The following is a 21,532-nucleotide window of genomic DNA, read 5'->3' as shown; positions in this document are numbered from 1 at the left end:
AATGGCAACCGTTTCTGGGACCCCACGTAGCCGTGCCGAGAGTATTCCTCGCGGATCCGCATCTGCTCACTGCACTGTTTTCCTAATCGCGTTCATGAGAGGTGCGCAAGGCCGTACGCGGCGGGGCGACAGCGAAGAGCACCGGCTTGCGATTCCTTCGTGTGATACGACAGTGCAAGTTCGAATGTTTCTGAGAGTTGTACGGAGCGCTTGTGCGCGTGCGTCGGCGTATAATGTGTCTGTGACCATGGTTCCCACTGCGCCATCTTACTAGAGGATCTCGCTGTATCCTTCTAATCGGGGCGCCGTGTCTGCAACATGCAAGGCGCGCCCGCCTCGGCTGAAGAAACGCCAGCGCCGGCATCCACCGCGTCGGCGTGTCCGTGTGGTACCGCGCAGTCCGCCGGCACGAAAAAGCCTGCGGCACCACTTTCACCTCCCAACCGCGAGCAGATTGGCCGTGCGAGTTGGAGGGTATTGCACTCTATGGCCGCGCGTTACCCCGAAGTTCCGGTGAGTGCAGACTCTCTCGGCTTGAAACAATTGCCGCCGCAGCGTCGGGCTTTTCCCGTCCGCAAAACCGCCTGCATGCGGCAAACGGAAGCCTCACTGGAGCTGCGGTAGTCGCTCATCACTTTTAGATTGGCTTTTTGGAGACGGAACAGTGCGCAATCTCGTGATGGAAGGTTGGCGTGTGCTTCTTCTGTTCTGTGCGCAGAACTCCCGTCAGGTTCTGGAGGCCGCCGCCTGGATTTTCGCCTTTTCTGCGCTATATCCTTGTCAAATTTGTCGTCTGGAGTTCTTCCCCATTCTCCGCCAGCTGCCTCCTAGGCTGGACTCAAGGAATGCCTTCGTCCTCTGGGCGTGCGCAGCCCATAATAGGGTAAACGAAGACATTTCGGCGCCGCGCTTTGCCTGCAGCCTAGATGTCCTAAGAGCAATGGGGAAATAGTCTTCAGTTGTTGGTCCGGGCTAGTGAGGTCCCCATCTGTTCAACTTATCTTGTCTTACTGCGTGAGTAACTACTGTCCTCTCGGTCTGCGTACAATGCACTTTTTTCGTGGAACCCCTAGGATGGCGGCGTTCTTGGCTCTGAGTCCCGAGTCTTTTTGTGATTTCAACAAGTCCTGTTTTCCACGCAACGGATATGGTTGAGTGTGGTATCTGCTATTGCCATGAGTGCTAGTCAGTTCACTCCAATGGAGCAGCACAGTCGCTCGACGCAGTCTGGTCAATCACGACCAATATCGAAACTGTGAAGCAGACACTGTCCCGCCTGACCGCGGTAGTTTCGGGTTAGACGAACAATTCTGAGAAATAATGAACGCGTTAGGAAACGCGGTTGTCACAGTGAAACACTAATCGGCGGTCACGAACCTTTCGCAAGCGGGGTCGCCCTTTCCTCGCGGCGAAACGCTACTTTTTTTTTGACCACTTTTTGGTTGGCCTGTCTTTGCTGCTGGGTTGCACTTCTAGACATGGGGTGGCAACTGTATCACTAAAGAATCTCGTACAGTAATGCATGGTCGGGAACGGCACACAGCCAAATCGTGCACCTCATCCGGCTAGGCAGTCTCCTTGCTTCATCCGGACCCTTACATGAATGGCTGTAAGTTCACGTTCGTGCAACTCGTGGCGTTGATTGTGACAGTCCCTTGGCGGCACGCAAGGGCGGAGCATGAGACACGCTCGAGGGCTGGAAACAGGGTTGTAGACACCGTGGAAACGGGGCACTGTCTGTAGAGATACGTGTTTCAGGTGGGAATTGCCGTACCATTTTTGAACCGTGGGACTCAAGTAAAGAGCAGGTGACGCCATCGATCCGTATTCGTAATACCTATTCTTAAAGATACACGCTATCTATCCGGGGCAAGCATTCCCCCCCCCCCGAAGTCGTGCACCAGATGCGGTACGAGAATGAACGTGCGAGGGGCCTTCTTGGGCAGGCATCTCGACCCCTGGTGTAAAACGTACGTGTAGCCTCTCGTAGTCCCTCCGCCTTCTCTGCTGGAGCGGCCAGCGCGTACACGCTAGCCCCGAGGGAGAGGCGACTAAGTAGATATAGAGAGGTGAACCACGCCTTGCAGTGCACCACGTGCTGCTGCCAAACGCAAAAGATGGTACACACTCAATGAAACGAAAGCGGTCCATCCGATTGTGTCAACCAACCGGAAAGACGCAGAAGGAGAGTCACCAATGCGCGAATGAGGTGACGTTGTTATTGCGCAACTTCCCCCGACACGACAAGCTCGTCAGGCCTCCACCCACGTGAGCAAGGAATATCATTTGATGATCGGCTCGCATGTACATGAGAGAAATACTGTGTCAACATAGTCTCACGTGCCTGATTGCTCGTATCCGGAATACGGAGTAGTAGAAGTGGACCGAGGGCCTGTTCTCCACTTTCACTGGAGCTGTGCTGGTTATCCGTCTGACGAAATCCGTGGGCAGCTGCAGCTCGTAGTTCCAAGACACGTACCCTCTCATGATGCATCTAGTAAAGCTGCAAGCTCCTGCCGTGCCAAAATAATGTGCTACTTGATCATCTGCACCCGAAAGCTACGCGTTGACTCCGTCCGTCCAGCTCAACTGAGCGACCGCACTGGCAACGACGACCAGAGCGAGCCATTCGCGGTTCTGTGCTGTCCGCACAGGCGTGCAGCTTGATAAGCAGAGATAATGGTACCGGTCCGGGATTGCTCTGTCTACAGACAAGAACTGGATGCCCCTCCCATGCTCCTCCGGTTGTCGGGTCGCATACATCGGACTTCCGTTGCTACATGATAGCCTGCGTAACGGCGGATTCTGCAGTGCAAGTCGTCTCTGGAGTCCCCTTTCAGAAAGAAGGCTTGCGCTGAAAGGATATCATTACTACGCAAGACGTGGTGTGAAATAAATGGGCGTGGTGACACTGGCCTTCGCTGCAGCCCGTCTCTCCATGTCTTCAGTCTGCGAGCGACGAAGCTGGTACCATCACCGCTCACAGGGTAAACTGGTCGTCCAAGAGCGCACGCGTACATGCTGAGTTTTAACACACCTGAAAGATGCTTACTCTTTCGGGAGAATAGCGTACTGAGTAGTCGCAGGCCCTCAGGAGCACGAAGAAGAGGCTTGCCAGTGGGAGGGGCAGCGTAGTGGTTACTCGAAACGAGTGTCTGTCGCCAGCGGCCGCCTCAGCCTCAGTCCACTTGCATGCATTTTCCGCTCTTTTCGTTAAGTGAAGGAGCAACTTTTTTTCTACGTGGTCCCGTTTCGTAGCCCACTTTCGAAAGAGTTTTAGCCTGCGCCTTCGCATCTTTCTTTGCTGGGGAGTAACGTAGGAGCCGTCGTCCATCCTTCCTCTCAAATGCCGGAGATGAGAGGCAGGGGGGTGCCGAGCAAATCCTTCGGCTGCCTACTGACAGGAGAGCATGGAGTCGCTGGCCCGTTCTCGACGATGCTCTCTGATCCTGTGTGCTATTTCGCTCGTTTTTTACTGGGGTTCTGCGGAGAGCCTCGTGTCGAGTGCATCTGCCCTCTGGTTGATGGAATATTTTTCGTTCCACGTCGAACTCAGTTGAAGAGGCTCAGGCTCTTCCGTTGGGAAGCCTTTGCTGCCCAAACCGCTACCCTGCCTCCATCTTTGCCGGGGGCCTTCGGCAAACGTTGCTGACGGCGACTCATTTTTCTTGAGAGGCAGGAGTTATGTGGTTACCACGTGTTTCCTCCGGCCCTTCTGGATGTTGCGGCTTCGCAGCTGACTGTTGAATTACCCACTTTTGGCATTGCGCGTGTCTTGTATTCCGCGTTTCTTTTGTCTTCGTTGTCGTACACAGTTCTTCAGAACGCGCAAGCGGGGCGCCCCTTGCATGCGACACATTCAGTCTTTTTCACTCAAACATTGAGGATATTTGTATTTCAAGCGACCCCGGCCCCCGGCGTATGTGGTGCTTCCTGCGCGCGTGCCACTCGCCAGTGACCGGGTGTTGGTGAGCTCTTGTCCCAGGGGAGCATTTCTTACCTGACGACAACTTGTCTCGCCTTTGAATCTCCTTGTCTCGCGTCCGCCGCAATTTTTCATCGAGGACCCTTATGGCGTTTCGCTCTGTCGCCTTGCTCGGCTGTCGGCCGCGTAGAGTCCTCGCACTGAGGAGAGTCATATTGTACGATCGTGCACAATCGCAGTTCCTTTTTCAGGTGGCGACGGTCCTCGGCGACTTATCTTGGCTCCCTTCCAGTTCCATTTTTCGTGCACATTGGGATTTCTTTGAGCTTTGAAATGTGCACCGGCACTTCTGCAGGCCTCGAGACTCCATTTCCCCTCGAGAAACGAGGCGCCTGCGCCTGTCCACGTTGCGCCGTCCGCGCTCTTCGCATGTCTGCACCACGCGTCACCGGCGAGGGCGACGTTTCCCTCGCATGCTGAGACTAGGACGGGTGACTCTTAGTTCTGGGGTCCGTCCGAAAAGCGAGTGAAATTCTTCTCTGTGTATGTGCGCCCGCAAGAAGCTGTCGTGGTGAGGCCCTTGCCGCGGTCTTTCGCTCGCGCGGCGCCACTGACACGCTCTGGCGAGCATGTGACCTCGCCATTGTCTGACGACCCTCGCGCGGACTCTGCAGGTGCCAATGCTTCTTTCTGCAGCCAGACGCAGCTCCTCGTTCTCAGCTTGGCCTCACTCTGCTGCGCCCGTGGCTCCCGCCTCCGGGTGCGCCCTTTGGTCCATCCAGAATGCACGCCGAGGGTCGTCCCCCCCCTCGGCACCTGCCGCCTGTCCCCGCGGACTGCCATTTCTGGGCGTCTCTTCCGTCAGCTGCTCCTTCTTCGCCCCCTGCGCAAGTGCCGTACCACCCCTCCGGCCAAGCGCCGCCGTATCATCACGCCGTCCCCTTCGCGATTCACGTTCCTTCGGCAGGCTCCAGTGGCGCCGACACCACGTTTCGGTCGCCTGCGCAGCTGTCTGTCCACGCGCCGGGGGCGGGTGGCGTCAGCGCATGCAGCCCGCCCCCCGCGGCCGCGCCCTCGTTGTGCTACACGCCCTTTCCGTGCGCCGCGGCGCCCCCTGGGTCGCCTGCGCCGGCGGCGCATGAAGGGGCGGGCTACGGGGCACCTGGCCCCAGCAGGGTGCCCGAGCGCCCCGTAGGCCTGCCGCAGCACTTCGTGCCAGGCGGAGCGTGGCCGTTCCACGGCGGCGGGGGCTTGTGTGGCGGCGCAGAGAACGGAGAGGACCCGTGGCTGGCTCACCCGGGAAAACAGGTGGACGACGTCGCGTCCACTCCGCATTCCGTCAAAGGTTCACTTCCTCTCAATGTGGGCGGAGTGGGGGCGGCCCTTCCTGCGTCCAGCCCCGGGTCGCACCACTTTCCCAGCCACGGCACCTTCGGCAGGCCTGCGCGCAACACACACATCGCAGTCCCCGCGGCCGGCGCGGGGACTGCCCACTTCGCCGCGAGCATCCTCGCCCCTCCGTTCGCTTTCTCCAGAGACCCGAGCGTGGCCGCGGCGTCTGGCGCCCCCGCGGCCGCCTCGTCTGCGGCCGGGTGCCGGAAGTTCAGTCAGGATGAAGCTGCGCAGCAGTCGGCAGCAGTTTCCCGATCGGTAAGCGGCGCTGCAACGGCCTGCACGAGTCGGACGGGGGACAGCATCGGCTGCGGCGTCGAGGGGCTGCCTCGCGACTCGGGCTCCCTCGTTATGGATCTCAGCGTCCCACGACGCGAGGACTCTGCGCGGCCTGCCGCCCCCCTGCATCCTTTCTTCGCGGCGAAGGCGCCCGACGGCCCGCGCCAGCAAGCCCCGCGAGCTGACGCCCTCACGCCGGCCGCTGAACTCGGCGAAGGAAGGCATGACGACGGCGTCGACGGCGACACCGGCTGCCCCCCTTCCAGTGGCACAAGCTACGGGGCGCCAGCGGGATTTGGGAGTCAGCCAGTCATGACAGAGGCACGATATTCTCAGCAGATCTCATCCAGACGCGTGGGCGACCGGCAGGGCACGGCCGCGCATGGCCCGAGCGCGGCAGGCGGCGGAGAACGACCTCATGCGCCGCAGCGGCAAATGAGCTCCGAGCCAACGCATCGGCGCGGCGACCACTCCCCAGCTGTACGTACACCTGCCGCGATGGCACCTGAAGCCACGGGCTGGCCATCCACGATGCAGTCCTCGGCTGCGTTTGGGCCGTCACCCTCGTTCCTCTCGCGCGACAAATCTGCTTTGCGCCGGATGCCGACCACAGAGTGGGCGTGCGCGGGGCTCGCCCCGCCTGCGCCACAAGCGGGCGGTCATTTCCACGCCGCAGCCACACCCGTAGGAGGCTCTCCCACGTCGCAGGCGCAGCACAGCGAAGCGGCCGAGGCTGGCCGCGCCACCCCGTGGGACGAGCGGAAACCGGTCGCTGCGCTGTCCCTCGGCAACGGAGGGGCCGGGGAGCAGCTTCCTTCGCCTCTGTCGCCGGCCCCTCCCAAGAAGCGAAGACGCATGAGAAAGGAAAAGGCTCCGGTGCTGCCCGCGTCGTCAAACCCAGGCGGCGTGGAGGCTTCTCCGCAGGCCGGCAGCCACGGCGTTGAAGAGGCAGCGGGGCCGGTAGGGGGTGCGCGGACGAAACGGAATCGGTCGCTGACGGCGGACGATACTTCCCTCCCTGCTCCCTCTGTTGGGCAGGCCACGTGGCAGAATCCGGCGGCAAGCAGCCGCTTGCCCTTCGCGCAGGCCTCTCGCGCCGAAGCCGCCGAGCAAGGCAGAGACACTCCGGGCGTGTCGGAATGCGGAGCAAGCGCGGGCGTCGGAGTCAGCCTCGGCGAGGACCTCCAGCTCGCCTGCAGGCCCGAGACGGCCAGCGCAGCGGGGACTCTCTCCCCAATGGAGACAGTCGCCGACGCCGTGAAGCAACAAGAGGCCTCGCCGTGCATCAGCATGGCCGCGTCCGCCCCAGCGCACCACCCCGCGGCCGACGGTGTCACGCCGACCGCCCACGGCGCCTCTCAGGCGCCGTCCTCTTCTTCAGCTTCAGCGCCTCTGCACTGTGCGCTGCTGCCTTCTTATGGCCAGCCGGTCGCGGCGTCGCCGTCGCCCTCTCCGTCGCACGCGCTCTCTTCACCGGTGCTGTCGTCGCCGCCCAGTTCAGCCTACTCCAAGTTCCCCGACAGCGACCGCGGCTCGAACCCGGAGGACGCGTGCACGGCGAAGGAGGTCGCGCAGGACGTCGGCGGCGAAGCGGATCTCTGCGCCTCGGCGCCGGCGTCGCCCTCTGGAGACGAGGCCCTCGCGACGGCCCTCGGAGACGAGGCGTCCTCGGGCGACTTCTCCGCGCCGGCGCGCAGCCGCCCGCGCGCGCGCCCACGAGCCGTCTTCGGCAACAGCCGAAGGCCTGGTCGGCAGCCGGCTCGCCGGCCGCGAAAGCCGGCTGAGGACGAGGCTGACTCCGAGCAAGGCGCGGGCGGCAGTTCGCTGAAAAAGGCGGAGCCTGGTGCCTCCTGCAGCCGAAGTCCCTCCGTGGTTCGCAGCGCGCCGGCCTGTGTGGTCTTGGGATATGGCACCGCCATGCCCGATCGAGAAGTCAGAGGGGTGAGAAACAGCAGAAGGCGGCCCCCCTCGAGGACCGGCCGCGTATGCGCGCGCGACATTTTATTTCGCTTCTGAGGCTTGCGCAGCTTTCCCGGTTACGTACGATGCCACAGCAGTGCGCAAGCTGCTGCAGCGCGTTGACCGCTGCCGAGTCGTTTCTCTGCATGCCGAGGCGCACAGGGTCCGCCGTGGCAAGGTGTGTGTCCCCGCTAGGGCCGCGGAGAGCGCTGGCGTTGTCGCGGAAGAAAAGAGACACACGTGCCTGCTGCCGAGAGCGAAACATCGGCGGAAGGAGGAGGTGCTTACCGTCCGACTGTGGCAGGTGCCGAGAGGAGTCCGAATGTCAGCGTCGCGGGAGCCTCTTTTCATGTTCTGTTTAAGACGCCGTGAGTGCACTCTGTTCAGGTCCATGGCGGGTGTCTGTCATGCTTGTTCGTGTGTCTGTTCTCTGTTGCCGCTTTCTTCTTTCAGTCTTCGATCGTTGGTCTGATCAACGTCGGAGGCGGCAGCTGTTTCCTCAACGCGGTCCTCCAGTGCCTCGCCAATTTCCAGCCCCTGCGAGACTTTTATCTGCAGTGGGGTGAGTACTCGGCCGCAGCTTCGAAGCCAGACGTGTGGCGAGAGGTCATACATCCAAGATCTGCCTCGTTTCTCCGCCCGAGGAGGGGGCCGGGAGCCTGGGATTCTTTCATGTCGATTCTCAGGAGGTCTGCTCCACCCCCACCCTCCCCTCCTGTGTTTCCATCTATACAGCTGAATCGAGCGTTGCAGGTCGGTGTGGAAGGAGCGAGACGGATTCGCAGCCGCAGCTGCCTCCAGTGCCGTTGTAATCACCATGGAGGAAGGGTGTGTCTCCTCTCTTTGTGCCAGAAGTTCGGCCCCGTGGTCGCCTATGGCTCCGATAGCGCGGCGCGGCGTTCAGTCGTACGCCGCACCTGTTCCTGAGAGCGCCGAGCTTGATTCTTGCGTTCGTATGTCGCAGATGTTTCCACGATGACTCTTGCGCAGGCTCCGTAGTGAGAGCAAACTTGCCTTCGTGCTTTTTTTTTTCAGACGAGACTTTGCCGCCGCGAGAGCTCCTGGGGCGACTGTACGCCGCGTACACAAAGCAGCTCGGTAAGGATCCAGCGTTTAGGTTTTTTCTCTTTTTTCTGGTTTTTTCTACGGAATGGGAACAGTGCAGAGACCTCTGTTGAGCGCCGCAGCCCCCTCAGACGAGCGAGATTTTGTTTCTCTGCCTCCTCTCCTTGCAGAGCGGCTAGCCCCGATGTCGAGACGACGAGTGAAGCGGCGCCAGCAGGAGGAGAAGCTCGCGCCGTTCAGTACTTCCATCAGCTGGGAGCTTGCGACGGTCATCAAGTGAGTTGCGGGGGGGTGGGGGGGAGGATCTCCGCAGAGACTTAAATGCGAATCGTCGTTGCCGCAGAGAAATACGTGTGAATCGCCTTTTTGCCGCTCCATCGATCACGTGTTTGTGGTTGCCTCGTCGCTGTTCCCTCGCGGCGGGACTCCTGTGTAGTTGAGACGAGGCATGAGGCTTCTCGGTCTGTATGATCTGTGCCGGCGGAGCCTCGACGTAGGCATGCCGCAGCGCGGCGCGGGCGTGCCCACAATCAGTTCTCAGTCAACTGCACAGAGAGCAATAGAGAGGCGGCCTTCGTCCCTCAGCGCGTTGAGGCAAGGCGTGTGTATTCTTTTTTTCACTCTTCGGGATTTCGAGATGTGATTTCTTTGCTGCGCTACCTGTGGCAGTTCTCTCGACACTCGCTCACGCTCTCAGCGCTCTCTCTGCCGCCTCAGAGACCGAATGCAGCGCCGACCTCGCGACAGCCTTGTCTGTGAGGGGGAAAGCGAGACTAGGCATTTGTGGGTGATGCGCAGTCGTGGGGTGTGTCTGCGATTTGACTTTCGCTTTTCTGCGCGCACCTCCCGCTTTTGTGAACAGCCACATGTGGCGGCTTTCCGGCTCCGTCAAATTCCTGAAGCCCGATGCGCTCTACCAGGCCTGCCTCCGCATCATGCCGCACTTCGGTGAGCGACGCCGGCAGACACAGCCGGGAAAAAGGCGAAAGGAGCGAAATACAGGCCAGAGGGACAGGGAGAGAAGCAAACCCGTAACCCAAAACCACGCAGTGGCGGGGTGTGCTCTCTGCGCGGACGCGAAGCGCAGGCGCCGCTGGGGCGTGCTCGCGAAGGAGCGATTGGAGACTAAGAGGAAGGAGAGACTGCGGAGGGGGGGGGGCTGTATTGGTGTGACTTCGCCTTCGATACAGGGTAATTCGAGCCTCGGGTAGAGAGTTTGTCAGCGAAGCCGTTAGGCGGCGGGAAAGCCGTAGGGGTGGCCTCGCGCCAAAGGGAAAAAGGCACAGGCCTTCCGCCTTGTGCGCTTGCCTGTTTTCTGGTCGCGCAGCCCCGCAAAGGGGCTTGTCAACCTGGGACTCTGAACCCGCAGTGTTTAGAGTTTTTTCGGTTCCTGCTCCGCCACCTTGTTTCATCTTTTTGCCCGCGACGGCGTTGTTGCATGCGCACAGATCCGCACGAGATGCAGGACAGCGACGAGTTCCTGCGGCTTCTGCTCGACATCCTCGACGCAGAGCTCCGCGCAGCCGTTCTGCAGCTGCCGCTGGAAGACGTTTTGCTCCTTCAGAGTCGCCCGACCAAGTGGGAGTCTGACGAAGGTGCCTTGCCCTCTTGCGCGGCGTCCTGCCCCGAGGCGACATGCGAGGTTTTCGCCGCCTCGCATGTCGCCAGCTCGTCGCCTTCCGGCGCGGCTCTTGCGCCTGGCTCAGAAGGCGCCGCCGCCGCGAGTCTCTCCGCGCCTTCGCCTCTGGCGCATTTGGCCAGTTCGCTCTCAGGCAGTTCCGAGGAGGCGAAGGCGCACGCGCAAAGCGTGTCGGGTTGTCTCTCGGCGACGGCGTCAGGGGGGAGCGGGCGCGCTAGTGCGGCGCTCGCGACAGGGATGAAGCAAGAGGTGTCCCCGCTCGGGAGTGCAGCGCCGTCTGCTGCCGTCCCTCCCGCTTCGGCCTCTGCGAGTGCGGCCGCGAAGATAGGGACCCGCGCGAGTGTGAAGAAGGAGCCGGACGGCGGCGGCGCAGAGACAGAGAAGGAAAGCGACCCCCACGAGGAGGAGCGGAGGCGAGACGTGCGCGCCCTCACGAGCAGCGCCGTCGACGCGATTCAGACCATGTTTTCTCTTGTGTTTGAAGGTTAGTGTTTTTCCTCGCCGTTTACCCGTCCCTCAGACCGATCCGCAGATCATCTTGGGGAGGGGGGGGCAGGCGTTTTCTGCGGACGGCGTCACGAGTGTGCGGCTTCTTTTGCCGGGACTTCGTTACGCGCACTTTATATATATATATATATATATATATATATATATATATATATATATATATTATGTAGATATATGTATAGATGTATATACATGCATGTGCATATCTGTATTATGTGTGCGTCGTTGTCACCTTGGGGCGTTCGAGTTCCGACTTCCGTGTGTACTTGCGTGCTCATATGAATGCACTCGAAGCTGGTTTCTAGTCCCTCAACTTTTTGGTCCATCCGGCTCATGTGCATATGGAGACAGCTGCGGCCCGTTTTGCGCGATCGGAGAGGGCGCAGGGTTGCCGGGTAGTGTTATTCTCGCACGTTGCCTTTGAATCTAGCGAAAAGCTTTTGTTTGCCGAGTGTTTCCTCCGCTCTGCAGGAGGCGAGGTCGACGAGGTGCGATGCAGCGCCTGCGGCCGGCGGACGGCAACGCTCGTTCCTTTCAAAAGTCTCGCCGTCGCCATGACGCGGGAGGCCCAAGAACAGGCCTGCTACTACTCCAGTAAGAAATCGGCAAAGAACACACCTGCGGGACCTGGGCCTGCGCATGCGTGTTTCAGATGCTTAGGTTGAACCGTAAACCTTAAAGGGCTTACGTGCAGCGGCCGACACGCGTATGCGCGTTTCAGGGATCCGCTCGCCTTTTTGTGCCAACGTTGAGCGACGCCTGTCTGGGCTAGCTTTTAGGTATTCTATTTGTGCTTCTTACTACTACTATTGCTAGTGCTACTGTTGCTCCTGTGTCGCGGTATGGCGTCGTTTTGAGTGCCGAACTTTGGCTTGAAGTTACAAGAATTGTCTTCTCGCGCGGCGTTTTTCGCTTCGCAGGTATGCGAGCGAAGCCGGCGACGTTCTTCTCGGAGCTCATTCCTGTGGATTTGGTGGAGTGCCTCGATCGCCACTTCGCGGACGACGCAGACTCTCTCAAGCTCTCGACTGGAGAAGGGTAGGTATCTGGGGAGAAGCCACTCGCGCGTCGGTCTCATCACATCCCACACGGGGTGTGCGTGGGTTTGTTACGCGGGTGCTGAAAGTCATTTCTTCAGCGACGCTCGGCGTGCGAGAAGGCAGAGACACGCAGACATAGATATGCTTTTATTTGCGTGGCCTCTGGTATCGGCAGGGGCGACGCGGCGCTCGTACCGGTCTGTATCAAGCAGATGAGTTCAGAGTTTTCGCACCCCAGTCAAGCAAGGCCTCTATTACTAACATTTTTATTTGGGTCGGAGTCTCCTCTTTGGCGCGTTTGTGAGGCCACAGTGTCTCCCTCGAACGTAGCTCCGGCTTTTCTCTTGCGATCTCTAGGGAACTACGTCATAGAGGGGTCGATCGTTCTTCAGTGCATGTGTGCCTTGTGTACCCCGCAAGATGCCCAGTGTACATAAATCTATGCGTCTGTCTATTTGAATACATCTACATCTATGTCTGTCCTATATATCGCTGTCTATATCTCTGAACATATCTGCATTTAAAGCCTCTTGAAAGAGTTTCTGTTGGAAAGTCTCCTGTGCAAGTTTCTCTGTGCGTCTCTGAAACCGGGATCCTTGCGACTTGGGCGCTTCACCTCAGGTACTACTGCTCCCGCTGCCAGCGGAAGCAAGACGCCGTGAAGCGGTGCTGCTTAGTCAAAGATCACCTCCCCTTTGTGCTGTGCCTCACACTCAAACGCTTCGTCCGCGGCCACGACACATACAAGGTACGCGCGTTCCACGAGGCGACGTGTGCGCTGAAGACAGCGGCGCCCTGCAAGCGGCCCGCGCGTGGGCGCTAGGCCACTCAGGGGTCGTCTGTGTCTCCCTCTCCGTTACACGTACGAACTCGCGGACAGCCTGAGTTTCATCCAGGCCCATGTGGGTCGAGAGAGAGACAAGTTGACGCAGACACAGTTGTATTGCGTGGCAGGAAAGGGTGGCTCTTAGCTGCGAGTATATTATCGTCCAAGATATATTTGCGCATCGCAGCTTCGGGGCCCTTAACATAATGATGATGAATAGAGTTCCTGGCTACCTCTCGCGTCGGGCACTCCGTGTGTGTGGGGTGTACCGGGCGTTTTTCCATGTTTTTCCTCGAACCTGCTTGGCCTCTGGTGTCAGATTTGGAATCCCGTCCGCTTCGGCGAGTTTCTGGATCTCTCTAAGTACATTCGCGACGACGCATTTCCTTCATCTGACACGTCGTCTGAAGCCGCGCAGCCTCGGGCCTGCGAGGCACCGGCGGGCGTCGCCGTGAAGTCCGAGGGCGGGGAGGCGAGGCCCGCAGCCGTTCCCTCCGCGGGCCTGCGAGACGTGAAGACCGAGAGCGGCCTCCACACCCCGACGGGGCCCTCCGCGCCACCCCCCGGGGGGGTTACGAGGGGCGTGTGGCGGGCGACTCAGGCCCGCAGGGGGGCGCCAGCGCCGCAGGGCTTCATGCGCACGCGGGCATGCGGCCGCAGCCTAGTGGGTTCGTGCCCCCGGCGCAGGGGTCCTGCGGGGCGGCGGGGCCGTTCGCGGACCTGGAGAGTTTGCGCGGGAAGGGCGTGTGCGACGAGATGTGCGGCGAAGACGCGTCAAAGATTTCCACCGCTGCCGCCTCCGAGTGTGACGGCGGGCGGCGCGAGGCGACTTTTTTTCTGGATGGGGAGAAGAAGGGCGCCTCCGCGCCGAAGCCAGCGGAGGGCCCCGCGGGGTTTCCGCTGCGTTTCTCAGAGGCGTACAGGGCGGTGGCTCATGCCGGAGAGGGACTTGGAGACACCCCACACGCCGCGTTCGCCAGCGCGCCCGGCGCGTTTCTCGGAGCTTTGGCTCAGGCCCCGCCGTCGCCCTACACCTACTGTCTGGTGGCGCTGATTGAGCACGAAGGCCCCGCGACCGACCAAGGGCACTACGTGTGCTACGTGAAGCACTTGGAGACTGGGCGCTGGTTCAAGGCCGACGACAAGCTCATCACACTTGTCGATTTCGAGACGCAGGTCCTGGCGGCCGCGCCCTACATGCTCTTCTACGAGCGCATCCCGAGCCCTGAAACCACGCGCGCGTACCCCTTCTTCGCCCGAGACGACGCCCCCGACGAGCGCCACGGGAGCCCCGCAGGCCCAGACCGAGGCGCGTGGACGGCGGACGCCTCGCAGGAGTTCCCGCAGCGCAGAGAAGCGGATGCAGCCGGCGTCACCGCTCCCGACGCTGCATGCGCGCCCCCGCGCATGCCGAGGCGAGCGGGAAGAAAATGTGACTGGAGAGTCTGGACTCAAAGAGTCAAGGAGATACCTCCACTCAGCGAGCTCTTGGGAGGTACGTCGTGCGGAACTTCGGGGCGTCTGTCGTGACCTCGCGGCAGCAGGCCAGAGGGAGTTTTGTCAGTCATTCTCAGTTTCTACGACTGGTGAGAGCTCGCGGAAAGGATGTCGCACGGGGGCGGCCGCCACCCTGAGTGCGTCGCATCGTGCGTGTGTGCGTGGCTCTCGCGTGCGATATTTCCCTCGAGGCCTCCGCAGTTTAGCTTTGCGTTCGGAGACACACCGTGGGCTGTGAAGAGTCTTTCGTGTCTCGTGTGCTGTGTTGGGTTTCAGATGGAGGGAGCGCCGGCGGCAGCACCGCAGGCACCCGCCAGCTCTCCCCCGCGCCTTCCGTTGCAGACAGCGACCTGCGCTGCCCCTCGCCGGCGCCTTCTGGGCTCGCCTCGGGGGCAGCCTCTCGCGCCCGAAGCGATCCCTCGGGCTCCAGCTTCGCGTCCCCGACGCCCGCGAGTCTCTCGCGGGCCTCTTGCGGCGGCGGGCGCGGGCAGTCGCGCGGGGCAGGGGCTGCAGCCAGCCGCAGCGGTCAGCGGGTCGGCGGCGGCGGCCCAGGAGGCGGTTCCTCCTCCGGGCCAAGCCGAAGTCGAGGGGGGGGACTTCCCTCAGTTGCTTTGCTTCGCGAGGCCGCTGAGCCCCCAGAGGGCTTGCAGCCCGCCGCCTCGACTCCGCTGCCGGGGCCTGTTCGCGACGACGCGGCGAGCGCGGGCGCCAGACCCGCGATTAGTGGCGCGGCCACTGTTCACTCCGAGACTCAGGTACGAAGACGCGGCGAACGAATCGCGTTCCAGGGTCCCTCAGAGTGCACTGGAGAGGCGCTGCAAGTTGTGTTCTCACGGAAGACGGCGGAGAGCGCCCTGCCTGAGAAGCGCAACAGCCTAGTGGACGAGTCGCGATCCGGTGAGTGGTCAGCCGCGACAGCGTCTCTGAAGAGAGCGTGAGCTCACGGGCCTTTGTCTGCGCTTCCTGCGTGTGTCTGTTGTGTTGCGTATGCAGACTGGCGCGGCGCCTTCGTCTCGCAGTGCGAGTCATTCGGCACTGCTGCCTGCGGCGGCCCTCAGCAGCGACGCGGCCGCCGTCGCGTCCGGCGGCGGCCCCGGCGTGTCGGAGGAGACCCCGGACGCGCCGGAGGAGACCGCGGACGCGCCGGAGAGGCTCCCGTGCCCCTTCCTGGGCCAGCAGGCGCTGCCCTGCAGCGCCGTGTACTCCCGGTGCGTCTCTGTCGGACTCGCACGCGACCGCTGCTGTGGCAGCGAACAGAGGGAGACAGAGGCAGCGACAGCGCCGTCGCTGTCCCCTCCTCGCCTGCCGACCTCGAGGCCGAGCGCCGATCGCGGCCCAGACGGCGCACCGGCAGGGACCGCGGGGCCCGAGCCCGTCCCTCGTGGTGAGGCGCAGCAGCGCAGCGCGCCAGGGGCCGTGGAAGGGGAAGGCGTCCTGCAAACGGGCGGTCTCGCAGCGGCGTTTGAGGTTCCTGGTCCCTTCGCTGATGGGAGGGAGACGCAGTCCACGGATGTGTCCCAGGGGCCTGCGGGAACTGGATTCGGCCAAGTGCGGGGCCCTGACGCAGCCTCTCGGCGAACGCCGAATGAGGGGGGCAGCCTCTTTTCTGGAAGCCATGAATTCGCTTTTCAGACCCAACGAGGAAGTGGCGCGTTGGCGGAGGAGGCCCGCGAGGAGCGAAAGTGCGAGGCGTCCGCGATGGAGGACGCGGAGGCTGGACGCCTTCCCCCTCGGATTCCCGACACACGGGGTCCGCCCGGCAGCGTCAGCAGCGTACCTCCTTCGTCCCGGGGGGCCGCTGGCCCGCTGCCGCCCCCGCAGGTGCCGCCAGGAAATCCACTCGGGGGGGCGTCGGAACCGGCGACTCGCCCCTCCCCGCATGCAGTTTCTGGCGCCTTCCCAGCCAGCGCGAATGCTGCGGACGCGTACACGCCGCATCCGTCGGGCGTCGCGGGGAGCTTTTCCCCGCTCGTCTCGACTGACACAGGCTCTGCGCGCTCCGTGGCCTCCTCGCCCCAGCCGCCCTTCTGGGCGCACGAGGGCCAGTTCAGCGCCTACGCGCTGGCTGAGCCGGGGCCCAACGCCGGGGCAGAGCCCCCGCCGGGAAGCGCCGCGATGGGGTGTGTGGCGCTGGACGAGGGAGCTAACGCGGCTTCTCAGCGGAGTGCATCGGCTGCTCAAGCGTCGCCGACTACCTTTAGCTTTTCCGCCCTGGGCGCGGCGTTCCAGCCAGGAGGGACTTCCTGTCATCCAGGGTACTCGGCCTCCGGGAGCCCTGGCGACGCGCCGCCGCCCCGCGCGCCATCGCCAGAGGCCGTGCAAACAGCGCCCGCGTGGGAAGGGGCTGCTGCGTACGCTTCGCACAGCGTGTGGCGCGGCGAGGACCGACAGGCCGGCGTGCAGCAGAACTACGCGCATTTGCTGAGTGTTCCTCAGCACGCCGTCGGGGGCTACGCGCCTGCGCAGCTGCCCTCTGCGGGCGCTCAGTTGGCAAATTTTGCGCAGCCAGTCAACCAGGCGGAGGCGGAACAGAAGGCGGCTCTGCAGCAGGGGTTGAGTCAGGACGGAACTGTGGGCGCTGTTGCCCCAGAGGCCGGCAAAGACGGAGCTACCCTCAGCGGAAGAGACGGGCAGCAGAGGCTCGACATGACTTGCGCTCCAGGGCCCGCGTGGGGCGAGGGCGGAGGCGGTATGGCAGCGGTCAATAGCCCGCAGCCGCGAAGCTACAAGTCCCACGCTCAATTCGTAGGAGAGGTTGGCGCCCAGTCTGTGTCAGAGAGGCCTGGCGAGGACGCAAGGGGAGCGCCGGGGGCACCAGAGGCGGTGCCTGCTGCCACGAGCCCACCTACACACCAGAGCGCTCAGGCGCTGTCGGGAACGCCGCCACCGCCGCAGACGGCTGATCAGGACGCGCAGGCGGCCGAGGAGGCTGCGGCGGCTGCAGCGAAGGCCGCCAAGTTAGCGGAACGGAGGAGACGAGCTCGTGAGCTCCAGCAAATCCGGAGACAGAGAAAGGCCGAAGCTGCGGCGGCAGCGGCTGCAGCGGCCGCCGCTGCTGCGCAAGCAGAAGCTGAGGGGATCTTTTCAGCTTCCTCACACACGGGTGCCGGAGGCGAGATCGCACGTGTGAGTGGGCTTGGTCCGTGCCAAGTTGATATGTCAAGAGTGAACGTCGCGGCCGCTCCGCCGGGGTATGGGGTGTTTGCTCAGCAGCCGCGGTACCCGCAGGCCGCGGAGGTCTTTGTCGCCGCCTCGACTGCTGGTGCCGCGCGTCCTCCAACATCAGGCAGGGAAGCCCAGCGGAGTCCGGCGGCCGCAGGCCTCTCGGGAGACTTTTTCCCCAACGTTGCCGCAGCTGGCACGGGTGTTTCGCAGGGCGCCTCAACGCATGCATACGGAGTCTCCGGGTCCCAGGCGGGGCCGTCGGCGTATCAGTGTGCGGGCGTCGCTGCGGAGTATTATTTTCAGAACGCTCCGCGACTGAATGACGTCGTACTTACGCCGCGCTTGGTCGCGCATGCGGCGCCCTGGAACGCGTCCTACTCGATCGCCGCGGCGGCGGTCCAGCAGGCCGCAGCCGCAGCGGCTGCGGCCACTGACGGCGCAGGGGCGAACCCTCTCGATCCTCATGGGAGGGAGGGGATGATGCCGACGTCGCCAGCGAGGCGTCGCAAGAAGAATTCCGTGGCCTCAGTGGACAGTGTCGGCGGGCAGCCAGAGGGTCGGCCTCCTCAACAGGAGCTAGTCCCTCCGCAGGGAGCGGTGCCGCAGCAGATGGACGGAAGCGGGCATCAGGCTCGTCTTCCGGTGCCGCGCGAGGGCGACGGCCTCTCAGGCGCCGTGTCGCCACATGTTCAGCATTTCCTGTCGAGGCCTCACGAACCCCCCGACGACGGGCGAGGAGGGGGGTCTCAAAATGCCCGTCCGCCCGACGTGGGCGCCCCTGGCGCGGGAGGCATCCAACCGCATGCCTCGCTGGCGCCGGGTGTCATGGCTGAGCCCGGCAGTGGCGCGGCGAATGTGGATCCGCGGTTCAGGGCGCCGTATCCGCCGCCGCTGCAAAACAGCCCGGGAGATGCGCATTTCCATTTGAGCTCGGCGGCAGGGGGGTCCGCGTCTGGTTTTTATGGAGGCGCACCGTACACGCACACGGCGCCAGGCCTCGTGCCAGTGCCGGCAGGCGGCGGTGATCCATCGTTGGCGGCGGCAGGCCCACCAGCTCCAGGTGCCCAGGGGACTGTGGCAGGCGGGTCCCCCAGCGCCTCGGCGTGCCTCACGAAAAGCGTGCCGCCCCCCCCCGTGCCCAAGAAGCCGAGGAAGCGGCCACCGGTCAGCGGCAAAGCTCCGGTCCGCCAGAAGCAGGGGGAGGCCCCCGCTTCCTCCCCGGACTTCGAGGCCCGCCAGGGCAGCATGAGTGGGAGCGGCAACCGGAATGTATTTTTGCACCTCACGCCACCTCCACCGGCAGAGAAGATGCGAGCGGACGCGCATGTGGGGGGCGTCTTACCCGCCTCCTCTGGGGTGTGGCGCGGCCCGCAGGCGCATGTTGAGGCCTCCTGCAGGCCGCCAGAGGGCCGGGGGGCGGGGCCCGGAGCCGCAAATGGCCAGGAAGGACAGACGCCTTGCGCTCCGCAGGCGCACCTGCTGGGTGTTGACTACAGCGGAGTGGGTTCGGTCGCTGAGCGACTGCCCCCTCAAGTTGAACAGCCGCCAGCGGCGGCTCCTGTGGCGACGCAAGGGTTCATCACCACCGTGTGCGCGCGCTGCGGGAGACCAGCCACAAGCACCCCGCAGGGCCTTCAGGCCTCCTGCGCGTGCGCAGCTGGATTCTATTCTGTCGCGTCTCGTGACTGCAGCGCGCCTCACGGGACTCCAGACGCGCCACACGCAGTCTGGGGCGGCGGTCAGACTCTTCCCCGCAGTGATAGCGGCCCGACCGGCCTCCTGCCCTCTGGCGGGCAGCCGCTGGGTGCTCCCTCTCCACGTGAGGCGCCGTCGCCAGCGCATCTTCCCCACCAGCCAGCGACGGCGCCTTTTTCCAGGGGGGGACTCGCAGATTCCACCCAAGTTGGTCAGCGAGAACCAGACATGAGCGGCCAGTATGGGTGGCCAGCGTCCGCGCCTGCCCCCCATGGACGGGGCGCGGGGCCGCCTGACCCCGCGTTCGCGGGCGCGCACATGTCCATCCCGCCGGGGGTCTCTCGCGAGGGGCGTGGGACTCCAGATCCGCGGGCGACCCCGGCGCACCGCGGTGGAGTGCACTGGCTGGGTCACGCTTTGCAGCCAGAGCTCGCGCAAGGCGCGCCGAATCTGTTGAACGCCCCCAGCCACGAAGGCAGCGGACTCGGCGTCGTTCAGACGGAGGGCCCCGCCGCCGCAGAGCCGAAAGCCAAGAGCCGGAAGAAGAAGCAAGAGAATGACAACAAGCCCGGTGGTGGTGCCACCGCGGATGGAAGCGTCAAGAGCTGTGACGGCGCCGGGATGGTCAGGGGCTCGCCGTCTGTCGAGCGTCAGGCGCAAGTTGGCGAGAACGCGGCACCGGGTTCTGAGGCGGCGCCCCGCCCGAGGAGCCGGGCGCCCAAAAGTAGGAAGAAGCAGGCAGAGCCCACAGTGGCGGCCAACGAAGTGCCGCAAGTCGCCCTCGAGCGAGACCCACGAATGTATGGGGGCGACGAGCAGAGCCTGGAGAGAGCCACGCTTCAGCAGCTCGCGCAGCCTCCGGCGGGGTCTAGCGCCCTCTTGACCCCGCAGAGCGGCCAGTATTACTCGGGGGTCTCTTTGAACAGTGGCCAAGGCGGCCGACCCGAAAGCAACCTTGCTCCGAGAGACCGTGCGTGGGACGCGCGGGCGTTCACGGGTTTCCAGAACAGTATCGAGTCGTATTCGCCTGTCAAAGCAACAGGTGCCGCCAACTTCATTTCCCACACCCCACAGTCAGGAAGCCAGAACTACGCATGGGTATGGACAGGGACGCAGTCGGCGACCGCTTCTCCGCTCCAGCCCCAGCAGAGCGCGTTCCACACCGTTCCTCACCAGACGCCTCCTCCTGTATCTGTATCTGCCTTCGGGCCGCCAGCGGCTCAATCCGCGACTCCCCCTATGAGCGCCGTCCGGGAGGACAGCCAAGGTCAATTCGAGGGGACGGTGGCCTTCCATGGTCGACAGAGCTCGGCGGAGTCAAGCGGCAGCGCCGAGAATGTGTATCAAGTTCAGGGGGCTTCTGTTGCTTCGCACGCGCCAGCCGCGATGGGCGCGAGTCCGCAGCGGCAGCTTGCGCAGTACGCGTGTCCGGTAGGCGTTCCAGGCGCGGGAAGGCCGGAGGCGGTTTCTCGCGACGAAGGGCGACGCCACTACTACCAGGGAATGCCGATGGGGGCGCCGGCCGTCAGCCACGGAGTGCCGCCGTTTCACTCTACGCAAAACGTGTACTGCAAAGCCGCCGAAGCTGGCGGGCTCGAGCCTCCACTTTTCGCGAAGCAGCCAGAGGGCGCCCCTGCTCCGCAGGGGCCGCGTGCAGCGGAGCAAGCTCCGCTCAATGCAGTCATTTCGCCCTACTCGCCGAACGCTGTGGCAGCGGGAAACGTTTACCCAGCCGGATGTCTGGGGCGCTTCGTTGACGGCGCAGCCGAGCCTTTACGCGCGCGGCCGCCGTGACGAGGCGCGGCTGCCGTGATGAGGCGCGGCCATGGATGGCCAACGTGCACGCTCTGGCGGAGCGAGATACAGTCACAAAGAACTTGTGTGATGCGCGCGACAGGTACCGGCTTTGTAGCGAAGGCTGGTGTCCATCAGAGACTGGAAGAGCCGACCCACTCACCTACTGGCAAGGCATCCGTGTAGGCTCAAATTAGTTTTATGCCGCTGCACTGCAGGTGGTTTGGGTCAGACGCTGCCAGGAACATCGCTGGCTGCTCGGGTTAGGTTTTCCTTCTCGTATCTCTAGGTTTCTGCCATAACTTGTGGAAGCCGCAAGGCAAAGCGAAAACTCAGCTTGCTTCCGAGTTTTCAGGGCCCGAGGCATCCTGCGGGGATTCTCAGACCACGGAATGGCGGAGGCGCGACGTCTCGTCTGTCAACCGCGGTCCGAACCGAGTGTAGGTGCAGCATCTGTCGTGTGTATTATGTTACCTGTCGCTGAAGGTGCGGCACCACAGTCGAACAGACTGCAGTGTTTCTCAGTGAACATGTGACCACTGACAGGGGGTGTTCTCTAATGGCACGCTGCGAAACTTCTCCAGCCGCTGTCAGAACACGCAGGAAACACATGGTACTACACGATCAGGATGCACAGACAAGCCATCCAGCCCGATAGATGCGCGCAGCGTTCCTGCAAACACCCGAAACGCAAAAGTCAACTTGAGGAACGATGTGCTCAAGCTCGATGGGAGGTGTTCTCGTGGTGG

General features: G+C 63.0%; 2 protein-coding genes across 2 annotated transcripts; both read left to right on the top strand.

The window, feature by feature from the left end:
* Positions 1-318: 318 nt before the first annotated feature.
* BESB_016170 (Erv1 / Alr family protein) lies at positions 319-952 on the top strand (the record flags this gene model as incomplete). Its single annotated transcript, XM_029360332.1, has 2 exons — positions 319-513; positions 719-952. The coding sequence occupies 2 exons, from the start codon at positions 319-321 to the stop codon at positions 950-952; spliced, it is 429 nt and encodes a 142-aa protein (XP_029216308.1).
* Positions 953-4,708: 3,756 nt separating this feature from the next.
* Positions 4,709-20,783, top strand: BESB_016160 (uncharacterized protein; the record flags this gene model as incomplete). The annotated part of the gene is made up of 13 exons (XM_029360331.1): positions 4,709-7,537; positions 8,009-8,117; positions 8,591-8,653; positions 8,791-8,896; positions 9,483-9,568; positions 10,069-10,743; positions 11,238-11,360; positions 11,687-11,804; positions 12,428-12,554; positions 12,952-13,203; positions 13,320-14,127; positions 14,406-14,884; positions 15,123-20,783. 13 exons carry the CDS (start codon positions 4,709-4,711, stop codon positions 20,781-20,783), a joined length of 11,436 nt encoding a protein of 3,811 aa, XP_029216307.1.
* Positions 20,784-21,532: the final 749 nt, after the last annotated feature.

This window comes from Besnoitia besnoiti, chromosome X (genome assembly GCF_002563875.1).
Source record: "Besnoitia besnoiti strain Bb-Ger1 chromosome X, whole genome shotgun sequence".
NCBI classification, from domain to species: Eukaryota; Apicomplexa; class Conoidasida; order Eucoccidiorida; family Sarcocystidae; genus Besnoitia; species Besnoitia besnoiti.
This window is presented reverse-complemented; position numbering and strand designations above follow the sequence as displayed.